Here is a 16800-nt window from a genome sequence, read left to right on the forward strand (position 1 = left end):
TTTTTTTAATTGATTTCAGAGAGGAAGGGAGAGGGAGAGATAGAAAGAAACATCAATGATGAGATTGAATCATTGATCAGCTGCCTCCTGCATGCTCCCTACCAGGGACCGAGCCCAAAACCCAGGCATGTGCCCTTGACCGGAATCAAACCCGGGACCCTTCAGTCCACAGGCTGGTGCCCCATCCACTGGGCCAAACCAGCTAGGGCACATATTCTATTAATATGCTGCTGTCCTTACTTTTAGAACCAATTTACACTGCACTGAGACAAAATACATAGGGTTTATGATAAGCATTTTCTGTCTAAATCTCATTAATGTCCTTATCCTTACTTTTCCTTTACTTTCTCACCTATCTCTAATTTAAATAATCTTGCTTTTTCTTTTTATTCCTGGTTAGCTGGCTTAAGTGCTTTCGGGCAAAAAAGCACAGTAGAAAATATACACATACACATTTACCCAATCATAGAATAATAAGCAGTATATCAGCTATACTGAGGACCTCATGAAAATTATGTGGACAAAAAGAGAAAGGGAAGAATACAAAAGACATCCCTGGAGAGGATGACTTTCTAGTTGTGAGTTTACCAATATTACTAGGTTAAAAGCATCAAATAATATATGAAATCTATGAAACAGTTCATAAAATTTAGTTATTATTATGGTTGTTATCTACCAACTAGAGGCCCGATGCACAAAATTCGTGCCAGGGGCTCGGCCCTCGCAGCCCCAGCTTCGTCTAGAAGGTCTAAATAGCATATTAGGCTTTTATTATTATAGATGTCAACAACTAGAGGGGCTAATTGCAGGAAAACACCAATAACTTGCAAAACATCACCATTTCTTCTCATTCTTTTCCACACAAAAATATGAAATATAGTTCTCACAGAGTAACCAGAATCACTGCAAACTTCAGCCCAGAGCTGAAACAATTTAAAATGAACCAGTTATTAGAAAACCAGTATTAATCAGGAAAAAAAAATGCTTGGAAAACAATGTGTTTTAGACAGTAAGCTTAGAAACATGTAAACAATCTATTAACCGAACATTGGATTATGTCAGTTATATTACTCTCGCTTCTGAAATAAAATGGGTATTGTAAAAAAAACTTTTTTAATAAAGAAATCAAAGTTTAATACACCAGGACAAACTGCAGAAATGCCATTAAAATGTCATTATCCAGCATAATAAATAAGAAACACAGCCGAAACCGGTTTGGCTCAGTGGATAGAGCGTCGGCCTGCGGACTGAAGGGTCCCAGGTTCGATTCCGGTCGAGGGCATGTACCTTGGTTGTGGGCACATCCCCAGTGGGGGGTGTGCAGGAGGCAGCTGATCGATGCTTCTCTCTCATCGATGTTTCTGGCTCTCTATCTCTCTCCCTTCCTCTCTGTAAAAAATCAATAAAATATAAAAGAAAAAAAAAAACACAAACCCCAAAGAGTGATTTTTTATTGTAATTAGCATTAATACATACCAGTTCATCTAAAAGAGCCTGCTTATTCTTCCTTTTTAGAATTTGCTGTAGTTGTTCTTCTTTTTGTATAAACAGTCTTTTTTGTTCATTTTCCTGTCGTTCTACCTCTAAAGCTTCTTCCAATTCCTCCTGTTCCCGTGTCTAAAACAGAAACATTTATATATGGTATAGAATAAACTTAGTAACCAACATTGATCCTATACCACATTCTGATTTTTTTCTTTTTTGGAAGCATAAAACAAAATAGCCACTTATTGTTTAATAGTGCAGCAATTACACTTTGAAGGAACTAAAATTCATTTTATTTCATATGGATATATTACTATTAAAGAGAATGACATCTAGCACTAAACAAACACCTAAACAAAGTACATCGAGGCAAGTTGCAGAATTGCAGGAACTGTGCTTAATAATGGGTTAATCTCATATAATAAAAGGCTAATATGCCAATAGACCAAATGGTTGAACAACCTAACAACCGGTCGCTATGACGTGCGCTGACCACCAGGGGGTGTGCGCAGAACATGGCGGGTGTCGGCCACAGCAGGATGGTGGAGCAGGTGAGTGGGGGCGCCAGTCACTGTCTTCAGAGCAAGCCTCTGGTGGTTACTAAAAATTCTTTGCTGCTGCACACTGTGGTCCCGCCCGGTGCTTGGACCTGCTGTTGGCACCAGCCCCGCTCACACCCGCAGCTGGCGCTGAAGCCACCACTTACACCCACTGCCGGCACCCGGCACCAGTCCTGACCGCTTGGCGCCATCCGTGGGTGCAAACAGCGGCTGCCACCCTGATCACCCCTGAGGGCTTCTCCACCTCCCCCTGCTCCTGAGGGGCAATCGGGGCAGCAGCAGCTGCTGCTCACACCCACTGACGGCACCGGCCCTGCTCCCACCTGCTGCTGGCGCTAGCCCCAATTGCTCCACGCCGTCAGCGGGTGCGATCAGGGCCGGTGGCGTCAGCACATGGGAGTGGCAACGGCGGGAACAGGGCTGCTGGCAGACAGGGAATCAGGGGCAACGGCAGGAGGGACTGGGCGGGGGCACGGAGGATGGGCAGAGACCTGCCCCTGTGCCCACTGAAGCCTCACAGCCCACACAGTTCCTTTCAAAGTGCATGAATTCATGCACTGGGCCCCTAGTTTATTTATAATGATTAAAGACAGTTTCAAGCATTCATTTTATGGGATTTAACAAGGAAAACAAAACAAAATAAGAAATACAACAACAAACAGACAATCTCTATATAGAACTATGGACTGATATATTCTATTTAAAAGATTAGCTTATTTAATAGCAATAATTTCTCAAACATAAAAGATAATGAAAACTTATCACAGCACTTAGCTTGTTTTTCCCAAGCTAAAATAAGACTTTTTGATGCTAGAATTCTAAAAAACCATTCATTAAGATAAGTTTTTTTTAAATGAATTTATTTTCTAATACAGGCATGTAAATGTCAAGAGCCCTCTTTATGGACTGAAAAATTCTAATTTCAAAGCCAATATGTACACAGAATTAACTTCAGGTCTACTCATTCACCTTTTACAATGTTCTTCAGAAATATTAATTACTTGCAGGCTCTGAAATCTATTCCAACCCTAACTCATACTTAAATGCAGTATTACATCAAGTCTTTGCTCTTTAAGTCTTTTGAATAAAAAATACAGTACAAATCTGATTGGCTTTATTTTAAAAACTTGACTCTTGCTCTTTAAAACGTTGTAGTGTTTTTTATTTTGTTTTGTTGTGTGTGTGTTTTAAACATATTTTTATTGATTTGGGAGAGGGAGAGATAGAAACATCAATCTTGAGAGAGAATCATTGATCGCTGCCTCCTGAAAGCCCCCCATTGGAGATTGAGCCCACAACCCAGGCATGTGCCCTAACTGGTAATCAAACTTTCACCTCCTGGTTCATAGGCTGATGCTCAACCATTGAGCCACACTATATAGAATGTGGGGAAGTGAGCATAATAGGTTTGGGGACCACCAACATAATACTGAAATTAACAGAGACTTCAGATGAAAGTATACTTTTATGTAAAACTAGAGACCCGGTGCATGCCCCTCGGCCTGGCCTGTGGGGATCGGGCTGAAACCAGTTCTCCGACATCCCCCGAGGGGTCCCAGATTGCAAGAGGGTGGTTCTCGGGTGACACACCCCGGAATCGGGCTCCCTCCTCTCTGGTTCCGGGTGCGTTACCCAAAAACCGCAGCTGCCAAGTTACTGCAGCTCAGCAGCTCCTTCATTGAGGTCTGTCCACTGGTAGTCATTGCGCATCATGCTACCAGTCGGATGGTTGGACGGTCGCTTAGGCTTTTTAATATGTTGATAATATTTAAAACATTGCCCTAACCGGTTTGGCTCAGTGGATAGAGCGTCGGCCTGCAGACTGAAGGGTCCCAGGTTCGATTCTGGTCAAGGGCATGTACCTTGGTTGCCGGCACATCCCCAGTAGGGGGCGTGCAGGAGGCAGCTGATCGATGGTTCTCTCTCATCAATGTTTCTAACTCTCTATCCCTCTCCCTTCTTCTCTGTAAAAAATCAATAAAATATATTTTAAAAAAAACATTATTAGATATTTTTATTTCATACATTAGATAAACTTCCCCCAAAAAAACCCACAAAATTCTCATGCAAAAAGATTCAAACTCAGTACATCTAAAATTAAGTTTAGCATCTGGTTTCTCAAAGCTGATCATCCCCCTATATTCCTTATCTATATATATAAAAGGCTAATATGCAAAGTGTCCCCTTGGGAGTTTGACTGACCGGGAATTTGATCGCTCACTATGATGTGCACTGCCCACCTGGGGGCAACACGGAACGAAGGAAGGCCCTGGAGGGCAGCAGGCAGCTGGGGAAGGAAGGGCCTGGCAGGCAACCAGAAAGCCCAGATTGGCCCTGATCACCAGCCAGGCCTAGGGACCCTACCCGTGCACCAATTTTGTGCACCAGGCCTCTAGTTTCTAATAAATGTGTACCTATATTTCAGTCAACTCAAGCTGAAATCTCGAAGTTATCTTTATTTAATCCCTCTCCCCATCCCACCATTCCCCTTACATTAAATTGATCACTATTGGCACCTCTCCCTATAATTTTTCAAAGGTTTCCTCCTTTAGTACTGAGGTTGCTACTCTAACTCAGACCCCCAGTGGAGAAGAGAATCAAACTTGATCTAGGGGACTAATCGGAATAAATATAAAAAGTTAGGGTTAGGGACTGAGGTATAAGGGCTGGGAAAGTGAAATACTTGATTTGGAGGCCCATTAGCAGAAAAAGATGAGCTTCATAATAAAGCAGTGACATATAAGTAATTAAGTATGACAACTGTTAGAGAAATATACCCAGGCTACAGTGGGAACAGAATTGATAGAGTGGTAAATTCTCTTTGTGATGATGGAGGACAAGTAGAGTCAGAAAAGATTTCATAGAGTGTTGTGGGTTTAATGTGTCCCAACAAAAATACACATTGAAGTCTTTTTTTCCCCCCCAATTTTAAATATCTTTTTTTTTTTCATAGTGTCTCACAGTGGAAATCAAGCCATCTTCTTCAAATACCTCACTCTAGTCACCGGGTCCTGCCAGGACAAGCATTTCAAAAGACTATCTGAAATTTTATACTTCTGGGACTTCTGAAAGGCATGTGGCCTCTCTCCTGAGCCATTTGTGTATCTTCCTCCCTTGCTTTTTAAATGGCCTTTTAGAGTGCTGCAGGCTTTGGGCAAATCAAAGAAGTCACAGAAATATACTGTGTGAAAGCACCTCAGGAGTAGATTAGAAATGGTGTGGAGAGTAATTACAACAAGAATGAGTCCAGTGGTTCAATGGGAATTCCAAAAAAGCATCCCAGGCTCACCCCCACTATATAAATCAGAGAGTTTAGAGAGGCCCAGGAAAATTAAGAAGAGAAGCATCCATATTTAAGGGTTCCCCTGAAACAAATTCCAATCACTTTGAGGTTCAACATCATAATTTTTTCCCAGGAAAAAAGCTGAAAACTCCCTCTGACAATTCCTACTACTGAAATCATGATTTCTTGTTTGTTTATTTTGTCCTTTAGATTCCACATATAAGTGAAACCATATGGTATTTGTCTTTCTCTGACTCATTTCACTGAGTATAATACCCTCTAGGTCCATCTATGCTGTCGCAAAAAAGTTTTCATTCCTTTTTATGGCAAAATAGTATTCCTTTGTGTATATGTACAACAGCTCTTTTATTCACTCATCTACTGCTGGGCAACTGGGTTGCTTCCATATCTTGGCTATTGTAATTAATGATTTAATGAACACAGGGGTGCATATATTCTTTCAAATTAGTGTTTCAGGTTTCTTAAAATATATTCCCAGAAGTGGAATCACTGGGTCATAAGGTAGTTCCATTTTTAGCTTTTTGAGGAAACCTCTCACTATTTTCCATAGTGGTTGCACCAATCTGCATTCTCACCAACAGTGCACTAGGGTTCCCTTACATTGAAGCCTTACCCCTGGTACCTGCAAATGTGATCTTATATCAACACAGGGTCACTGCAGATGTAAACAAGTTAAGGTCAACTAGAAATCTGGACACATACATGCAGGAAAGAAGGTCATGGGAAGACAGAGGAAGAGATCAGAGTGGTGCCAAAGGTTGCTGGCAACCACCAGAAGCTAGAAGAGGCAAAAAAGGATACTTCCCTAAGGTTTCAGAGAGAACATGGCCCTGATGACACCTTCATTCCAGACTTTTAGCCGCCTAAATTGTGAGGGAGAATAAATTCCTGTTGCTATAAGCCACCCAGTTTGTGGTAATTTGTTACAGCAGTCCTAAAAAACTATTATATGTAAGATGAGATAAGACTTCAAACAGTAGGTATTTACCCCCATTAGAGAGTGGAATGGCCATTTAGACAGAAAAACAAGGCTACAAAGACATGAATAAAGATGAAATATTTGCCTGTTATGAATTGTGGGGATGGGAAAAAGTTCTAAATAAAGCTAGACAGCCAAGCAGAGAGCAGAACATGAAAGGTCTATCATACCATACTAAGGGAATTTGTGCCACACTAAGGCAAGTGGCAAGAATTAAGGAACTTTGAACAAATTTAGAAAGATGACTGGAAGTAGATACCGATCAATGGGGTTCAAAACTAAAGACAGGAAGACTAATTAGAAAAACATCAATAACCCAGATAAGAAATTATGAGGGCCCTAAATAATAACAGAATCAGAAGGGGAACCAGGTTTGAAAAATGATAAGGAGAGCCCGGCCGGTGTGGCTCAGTAGTTGAGCGTTGAACTATGAACCAGGAGGTCCCAGGTTCAGTTCCCAGTCAGGGCACATGCCTGGGTTGCAGACTCCATCCACAGTGTGGGGTGTACAGGAGGCAGTCGATCAGTGATTCTCTCTCCTCATTAATGTTTCTCTCTCTTTCTCCCTCTCCCTTCCTCTTTGAACTCAATAAAAAGATTTTTTTTAAAAAAAAAAAGAAAAATGATAAGGAGAGATCAAAAGTACATGAAAACTGAGCAGATATGCCTTGAACAACTGGATAAAGGACATAATAGGAGAAATAAGTGACTGTGAAGATTAAAATGTTCAGTTCTGGAATGCTCGATTACAACTGCCCAGAATACAACCAAAAAGAAATGTCTATTAACCATTTATAGATATATGAGCATATTACATAATATAATCCTAGGAGCTCAGGAGAAAACTAATGGACTGCAGAAACATTTCAGAGTAATCAATGTAAAGAGTTACCATAAAGAGAAGCACTAAGAGGAACCTGTGTTTAAGAGACAGGAAGAAAAGAGAAGTCTATGAAGAGGATGAAAGAGAAAGGTGAGAACAGTAGGATAAGGAGGAGAGTTTAGAAAGATGACTAGAAGCCCCAGAAAAGTTAAGGAAAAGTTTCAACACCAAGGAAGAAGTCTGCAACAAACACTGGTTACAGGCCAAATGAGATTCAGACCAATAACGAGTTTATCAGCTTTGGTAATGAGGAACTGGTGGTCTCTATTTTCTCACTGCAATAGAATATATGAGTTATTTAGTGCATAGTAGGCCTCAATAAATATTGGTTGGCTAGCTAGCTGATTGAATAACTGGGAAAATAACCATCAGTAAAAATCAAACATGGGGGCAGAGGAGGCAGACAATGAAGAAGGTATTAGACTAAGAGAAGGGAAGCAAGTTAAAAGACTAAAAGTCTCTGTGTTCCTCCTATTAGTGCTGCCTTACCCAATCAATTTTCCTTGCATTCACCGCCCACTTCAATCCATCAGTAGAATTTGCTATTTTAAACTCAAAACATTTCTTTAATTCATCCTCACTTCACAATTGCTGTTTAAGTGACCTCTGAACTCACCTAATGACTTCAATAACTTCCTGAACTCCAGGCTTAATTCTCTCAAATTCAACCTCCACAAAACTACTAAACCTATTCTAATAAGGACAATACCTTATTATCACCTTGCTAAAAACCCTTCAATGACAATCATCAATAGGTTCTTATAACAGTAATCTAAGGAATCCTGGGAATTCCCTAATAAAATGCCATAAGATAGACTACAGCAGAGACCCAGCAGATGAGAGAATCCAGCCTATCCCTCCTGCATTATCATTTCAACCACAGTATGCTGAGCAAGCTTTCATTTGAAAAAAAGGTTCACCTCCAACTTCATTTCTCCCTTTCTTTCTCTCTCTCTCTCTCTCTCTCTCTCTCTCTCTTGATTGTGGGAACGGTAGGTCTCAGCAATACAGAACTATGGACAACTCCTAGAACTCTTCATGATTATCCATCCTTTCTTTGCCTTTGCTCATCATTTCCTTCTGCCTGGAACTTTCTTGTGGCAGCCTCCCTACCCTCACCCTTGTCCCATTTTCTTCATCTTGCTAAATTCTACTTGTCCTTCAAGGTTTCACAAACATGACCTTGCCTGGAATACCTTTCCCAATTTTTACAGAATGGGTAAGGTATCCATGTGCTTATGACATTATATTGAAATTACCTGATCCCTAGAAAACAGGGTTGTTATTCATCTTTGTACAATATATCCTTAGGAGATATTGAACAAATGTTTATTGAACTAAATATTCTTGTACTAAATTGACAGACATTCTAACACTGCAATCTCTCCTGCTCATGAGAATCCAGAAAAGTAAAAGTAAAAATTAAGTTAATCTTCACTAAGACTCTATTTCAAGATTAAAACACCTTTATTCAGTTTCTCATGCTCACATTGATTGATGTTAGGTAACAGCTCCATGAAACAAATAAGATCTCCTTAGCAGACAACTTAGTAATAGTTTCTCTATGACAGAAATGGGTCCTTTTATGAGCCTAATCATGCAAGAGATTGCTTTTTTTCTTTTCTTCTTTGATACAACTCTGTTGCTTCTGGAACAGTGAGACTTCAGCATTCACAGAAACATGAAAGGCAAGTTGCTACCTCGGTTTAGTAAAATGACATTAGCCATGTAAGTTAGTCCATGCCCCAGGGACCACTTGAGGGCTCTAGCCAATGATATCATAATTACTTATATATGTTAACTAGCACCATCTTTAAAAGCATGGTCCTATGTATGTTTATCCCAATACCAAATACCCAGGTAAGTATCAGAATTAATAAATTATAATTATCAATTAATAAGTTATAACAAATTACTGACCAGTTATAACATATCCAGATGTTAAAAATTAATATCAAGAACAGAAACAGTCCAAATAATCTCACTGTAACATGAAGGACATAAAGCATTTGTTTTATTCAATAACTTATCATTTAAAGTTTCCAGATATTAGAAATTCCTACTTTAAAATAATATAATTAGCCGAAAATTAGATTATTCTTTCATTGCAACTCTCAGTATTATTTCCTAGTTTAAAACTATGAATAAAAATGCACTCACTTGAAAGGAACAGCCTTCCACTATTGAGTTAAATAGGGCTAATACAACAAGTTACCTAGGCATACCTATTTTGTATGTATCTTCTGATGCACCCAGAAGAGACTACTGGGCAAAGACAGTGAGTGAACTTTATGGCACAATGATACTCTCACCTTTTTAAAGAGGCCAAGCTGGCTATGAATGGAATGAGAATGTAGGGTGAATTCCTTGAGAGCTTCACTGCAGGAAAAGAAGTGCCTAAATGAAACACTCTTAGACTATATGGAGGAAATCCTCTAAACTCAAGATAAAAATACAAACTATGTGATCTGAATATACTTGTACCAGTTTTACCCGGAGGAAATCCTCTAAACTCAAGATAAAACTATGTGATCTGAATATACTTGTACCAGTTTTACCGATGATTACAAATTCCTAATTAAGTACCTCAAAAATAATTAACTCTACTTTCCACCAAAACTAGAAAGCCAAGTTGTACTAAACTGTATAAGCTAGACAATTAAATCTCTGCATGCATGCAATTCTTTTAACATTAAAGAATATATTTTAATAATCCCACCAAAATTGTTTTTGCTACTGTAATGTGTGCCTCCTACTTACTGGTATATGCTTACTAGAGGCCCAATGCATAAAATTCATGCAAGGGCTCAGCCCTTGCAGCCACCACAGCTTGCCTCGGCCTTCGCAGCCCTGGCTTCCTCCAGAAGGTAGTCCAGAAGGAGGTCCAGAAGAACATCTGGTCTAATTAGCATATTACACTTTTATTATTATAGATATAGATATAAATTTATTAGTACTTCTGGTCTAAATTTCAGCTACATTCTTTGCAAATATTACTTTTAGAGAATGATAGTTTTTTTAAAGATCATGTAGAAGCATTCATTTCTAAAATAAAAGAACAAGAAAATACTTAGCAACTAACCAGCTTTAATTTATTTTTCTGAATGACATCTTTGTTTTCCTTTTGGTATATCTCCATTTTCTTTTTGGTGTTGTCCAAATCCACATTGTTGGTTAAGTTGAAAACTACAACAGAAAGGAAACAACATGAAATATAGTTTTAGTATAAATCTTGCATATGTAAAAACCAAATTTTCATCACAGTAACTTAATTCAATCAGGTTATCATTCCTTATAGCTCTATTTATATCCTTTTACCTACTATCTATTTTAGAGACTAGCTCTAGTTCAGCAATTATGTTTTCTGAGCCAAATATAAGGGAAGTGTCAGACTATCACAAAATATGTATGTGCCATAATCATATTAAATTTGATTTTTATAGTCCCCACTCTAACTTTAAAAGCATATAAAAGAATGCTTAAAATTTTTAAATAAAAAAAAATAATTCTGGAATCTACTATACTGGTCAGAGTCAATAGTCAAAAGAAGCTGTGCTCTGGAAACAAAACAAAAAAAAATTATCCAAAAGGATTTTAAAAGTTATATACTTATATATAATTTATATTTTTAAAAAACAGGTTTTATTGACATTCTAGTGGTCTCCAACATGGCGAGTCACAAGCTTGAATTATTTTCCATCTAGTCTAGATCTGGAAAAATATGAAATAAACAGGAGTTGAAACTTAATAGAAAAGGTAAAGGATAAACTGGCACCAAAACTTAAGACTGAAATAATTTGGTAAGAGAAGCTGCTGAGACATGTTACTATAGTTGATAAATTTTCTGTGAATTAGACCTGCCTGTTTAAAATTCCAACTCAAAATAATTTGAATTATAAATGCCTTTACTCCCTTCTAAGTTTACATATATAAATCAAAAGGTTGCTATAATACTCTGAACAAGAAAAACACCTCTTTGGCATATATAAATTCACATTATAAATAAAGTACCACCCAATATTCACCACTTAGTGTTTTTGCACCAGCCTGTCAAGAAGGATCCAAATCATTAAGACTCTCCTGTTCCATAATTCAATTCAGATCTCCCTTGGCTTCCTCTGTAATCTTTCTCTATCCATTATTAGTTCTTCTACCCCTTCTCCAATTACTTACCACTGCTTCCTGCTGTTTATCCTATAAAAAGGTTTGATCTGTCCTAAGTATATTTTGTGTTCCTATAAGTTCCTTCCCCATCTCACTCCTTCTTTTAACTAACAATCATCTCATATAGTTTCTAGATTTTTGGATTATAGAGTCCTATCAGATTTAAAAAGTAATATTGGAGGCCCAACACAAGGCTACCAATTTTATTAAGACCATCAAACATACTCAAAAGACCAATTCATCCATTTTTTAATTTCCTCAAAAGGCCAACTCACTTCAGAACATCAATTTATCATAATCAATGTTGAAAATTCAGGCTCATTTAGGTATGTAGAAAAATAAAAGCAATTCTCAATTCTATTATATACAACTAGAGGCCCGGTGCACGAAATTCGTGCACGGGGGGTGGGGGTCCCCTCAGCCTAGCCTGCAATGACGCAAGCATTCTGCGCCCAGCCTGGCCAAAGGCATTCCGCGGCCAGGCGCAGAACGCAAGTGTTCCCCCCCTCCACCACCGGCTGCTCCTGGCCTGCTGCCCAGAGGCCCTCCGCAGTTGCAGCAACAAAGCAAGCATTCCACCAGGCCACTCATGGTGCCCGCTCTCAGCAGCCGCCGCCCCCCCGCCCCCGGGACTGGGGGACTTCAGCAGGGCTGAGAGGACTGGGCGCCACCATCTTGTGGCTATGGGGGCCACCATTTGTGACGGAGTGATGGTTAATTTGCATATTACCCTTTTATTAGATAGGATTTAATAACTCTGGGAGAAACGAGAGAAAATGAGAAACAATAGCCCTCTGGCTACCTTTCCACCTTTTTTAACACAAAGTAAAAAAGTAATAATTGTGGTAAACCAGGGAATCTAGCTAGGATGCAATGTAGGGCATTCTCCATAAATCATATTTTGACACCAACACAAAACAGAAAAGGTGGCTCCAAACTAGCATTGGCCTTCACAAAGGCAACTGTGATCCGTTGACCTTTTCCAACCACTCACAACATACTCCCTGTACTTAACAGACCATCCACTAACCCATCAAATCACAACCTCCACCATCCTCAACATCTATGCCTACTTAATAATTTGATCACTTTTTTTCCCTCAGGCACTTCATTCTCTTGATTAAGTTGCTAATATATTCTTCTAATCTTCCTACTACTACTCAAAGTACTCATTTATGTTTTCATCTCTGGCTCTTCTTGGTCTCTAATCTGTATGATTCTGGTTTTTGCACTCTTTCCTCCCTCTATGTTCCTTGGGCAATCTCATCACTTCCCAGTTTCAAACAAATAAATGCCAGGAATTATTGACACTAACTCAAAGTACATTTTAGAAAACCAAACACATAATTACCTCCAAATTTGTTCCTTCTTGTAAATTCTTTATCTGTTAATGATGGGGCTATCAAGCTAAAACGGCAAAACTTAACACTTCATTAAACTAATCCATTCTCCTTTGCATTCTACAAGCAACAGTTGCCAAATCCTACAGATTCTACCATCAAAGTCTCTTTAAAATTGCCCTATTCTCAAAGTACTCTGACAAATGACCAAACTAGGATCTAATTTCTCCTTGAATAATTTATAATAATCTCTAACTTCCTTTCTCCAGGATCTTTGCATCTTACCCTATATCCTAATCCCATCCATAATATACAATTCTGCCACACTAATATTTCTGAGACATACTCATATCACCTCCCACCTCTACCATCCTCTGCCATCCCTTATTTTACTAGGAAAAAAAAAAAATTAGAATTCAGAACACGTCTGGCTACAACTACTGGCTATAACCTAAACTAACAATCTGGCGATAACTACTCTTTTATCTCCCCTTCATAAAGACCTCTCTTGAAACTAGAAAGCTCTACATTTCCCAAATGTCCCAACACTTCCTGTTCCAATTCCTTTGATCACACCATTATGCCTAGAATACCTGATCACCCTTCCTTACTACTGAAAATATACTCAATATTTAAAGGTCTACCCAAATACTTTTCCATGAAGTTCTCCCTGATCCCCCTAATGAGAAACAACTTCCATCTCTCATAAATGTTGAAAACATTATTTACAGCTCATATAAAAACTTTCTACTGTACATGATTACACACACATACATAGCATTCATTACTTTTTACTTCATCTTGCAGTCAATGATCATATTTAATATAATCTCTGTATCATCCAGAAATAAGAGAAAGAAGGAAAGGAGAAAATAATTTAATTATTATCTATTAGATTCCAAACATTGTGAGCACACTTCCTGTATTCAAAGACAAACACTTTTAATAAGGAAGTCACTCCTACACAAATGAAATTAGAGTGCTAATATAAGATACTATATAAACTATAATAATAAAAGTGTAATATGCAAATCGACTGAACGACTGAACAGCAGAACAACTGTCCGGACGACCTTCTGGACGACCACGCTATGACACACACTGGCACCAGGCCAGCCAAGGCAGGTGCAATGCGATTGGTCAGGGGGCCCTGCCATCACCCCACGATTGCCCCGCAGAGGGAGACCCAGGCCACCCTCTGCAGGGCAATCGATGGGGGCGCTCTGTGACCAATCACCCCAAAGAGAGAGGCCCAGACCACCGGCCAGCAACGCTGTGGCGGGTGTGTGGGGCTGGCCAGCAATCACCCCGCAGAGGGAGGCCCAGGCCAACCAAGTGATTGCACCCCACATCTGTCGCCCGCAGAGAAAGGCAACCGGTGGCAGGGAAGAAGGGAGCAGCACCACACAGATGGCAAGCAGTGGCAGCGACAGGGACAGGAAAGGTCATTTTAATTAATGACCTTAAGCTACTGGCAGCCAGGGGAAGGAAAGCCCCAAAAGGCCCTGATCACCGGCCAGGCCTAGGAACCCTACCCAAGGGGTCCCGGATTGTGAGAGGGCACAGGCTGGGATGAGGGACCACACCCCCCCCCCTGCACAAATTTCATGCACCGGGCCTCTAGTCAAGTGATAATAGTAAATCAAAAAGTATCCTGTGTCATTCATTAAATAATATTTAGCACTGTGCTAGTTATTTAAAAAATGTTTATTAAAGAAACTGTCCTTCCTTTTAATGGAATCAGCTACCAATTAACCCTTCTAAAATAAAGTTCTGATTATGTTATTCAGTCATGAGTCACTAAGTTCACTCACTGCTTCTGAATCCATACTGCCTTGAAAAAATCTAATCTTAATCTCTCAAATTCCTTTTCCCTCTGTGCTTTGTGAGCTCTGCAGATTCCTCAGAGCCTCTTTAAGAAGCAAGGGGGGGGGGGGGGGAAGCAAAGGAAAGAGAGACCCAGGAATTCCAACCAGGGTGGCTTTCCTTCATTTGTCCACTTAAGTGACTTCCTTCTCAAAATTTTGCTTGAGGAATACACTCTATAGTATATGTGTATGTGTTTTTGTGTGTGTATCAATCAAACATATATGAAATACATATGACTGGCACTATATCCAGCATTTGACCTAATTACTTCATGTTAATCCTCCTAATAACCTTATAAGATAGGTACACTTTACAAATAAGCTATAAAGATATTAACTACGATCAAGGTATACAGCTAATAAATGTTGGAACCAGGATTTTAACGTATGCTGATTCCAAAGCCTGAACCTTATCTACAATACTAGTTGTACTGCTCCTCTCAATGCCTAAAAACCACTTCCAGTCTACTTCAACTATTCCTCTGCCCAACACTTTCCTACCTCCATACCCATGATCAAAGGGCCCTTCTTAGTACCAATCAAACCCAGAACAATTGTGGATATATCTGACCCATTTTTCTATACCCAATATAATCCCCAGGTCTTCCTTATAATTCACTTTGCAGGTACAATCTCTCCATCCCCAAATTCCCAAAATACATTATCTAAAATCATTCTGATTGCACTTATAATTACTTTCAATGTACACATCTATTTGATCTACAGTGTTACTTGTGGGCAGATTCTAGGTCTGATATATCTTTAATACTCCCAGTACTTAAATTAAAAACTTCCAATACACACCCATTAGGATGGCCAAAATCCAAAATACTGGTAACAATAACTGCTGGCAAGGATGCTGAGCAACAAGAATCCTGATTCATTGCAGTGAGAATATAAAATGGCACAGCCACTTTGCGAAAACAGTACAATCCTGCAATTGTACGCTTTGGTATTTATCCAGTGGTATTAAAACTATGTTCACACAAAAACCTGCACACAAATATTCACAGCAGCTTTATTTTTAATTACGCTCCGACCAGTAGGTTAGCTTGCTGCTGGGGTCCAGCTGATCGGGACTGAGCAAGATGGGCCGGACACGCCCCGGGAGCCCTCCCATGGTCCCCCCCTGGCTTGCCAACCTCCTGCATCCCTCCCCGGCCCCGATCATGCACCGTGGGGTCCGTTGGCCTGGCCTGCACCCTCTCGCAATCCGGGACCCCTCAGGGAATGTCGGAGAGCCAGTTTAGGCCCAATTCCGCAGGCCAGGCCGAGGGACCCCACTGGTGCAGGAATTCGTGCACTGGGCCTCTAGTGTATATATAAAAGCCTAGGCAACCAAATGACCGGTCAACTGGTTGTTATGATGCGCACTGACCACCAGGGGGCAGACACTCAATGCAGGAGCTGCCCCCTCGTGGTCAGTGTGCTCCCACAGCCAACCTCCCATGGCCAGCGCATCTCCTGCAGCTGGCCGGCCCCCCTCCCGTGATCCTTCCCTCCGGACAGCCAACCTCCCATGGTCCCTCCCCTTGGCGGGCCAGCCAACCTCCTGCGGTTTCCCTCCACTCTGGCCAGCCAACCTCCCTCGGTCCCTCCCCCGGGCCGGCTGTGCCCCCCTCAATCGGCCCCGATCGCCGGCCAGGCTGAGAGACCCCACGAAGGACCCCACCCGTGTACGAATGCATGCACCAGGCCTCTAGAAAAAGATAAAAAATCAGTTTACGTATCATTTCTTTCATTTATGCTTATTAAAAACTTTGATGAATTCTAATAAAACTAAAATAACCAATTTGTTTATTTCATTTTTTAATTTAGAAAGAAAAGTTAACAGTAATATAACAGATATGAATCGTAAATAATACAAATCTCTTCCTTTAAAAACAAGAACAAAAATCTCACAAAAGTGGACTTTAAAAACTTTTCAAATGAAACAAGTCTCATTCATGCCACAATGAATCAGGTTGGTATAATAGCCTTAAAGAAAAAGAAATAGAAGATAAATTTCTATACAATCATTTGGCCCTTTATCTGGATATTGGTGTAGCTCAGATGTTGACCTGCTTTTAGTCAAGTATTAAAAGCCAACAAAAAACCTATTGTATTTTCTGAAAGATTTAATGTTTTTTAAGTACAATTTTCAAGTCTTTTTGACATCCAAAATTTATAATTAAAGCCCTTAGGACTTTCTCACCCTTTCAAAATAAGCAATATCCT

At 39.9% G+C, this 16800-nt stretch overlaps 1 protein-coding gene across 7 annotated transcripts in view; it reads right to left on the reverse strand.

The window, feature by feature from the left end:
* The window catches only part of MNAT1 (MNAT CDK-activating kinase assembly factor 1), a 205994-nt gene that overhangs the window by 106168 nt on the left and 83026 nt on the right, over positions 1–16800 (reverse strand). For all 7 annotated transcript variants that reach the window (XM_005874050.2, XM_014545936.1, XM_014545937.1 and 4 more), the window contains exons 4-5: positions 10294–10397; positions 1477–1617 (exon numbers count right to left, since the gene is read on the reverse strand). In XM_005874050.2, the coding sequence (XP_005874112.1) occupies positions 1477–1617; positions 10294–10397 (245 nt within the window). The remainder of the gene's footprint in view (positions 1–1476; positions 1618–10293; positions 10398–16800) is intronic.

Source organism: Myotis brandtii, unplaced genomic scaffold (assembly GCF_000412655.1).
Source record: "Myotis brandtii unplaced genomic scaffold, ASM41265v1 scaffold423, whole genome shotgun sequence".
In the NCBI taxonomy this organism is placed as follows: domain Eukaryota; kingdom Metazoa; phylum Chordata; class Mammalia; order Chiroptera; family Vespertilionidae; genus Myotis; species Myotis brandtii.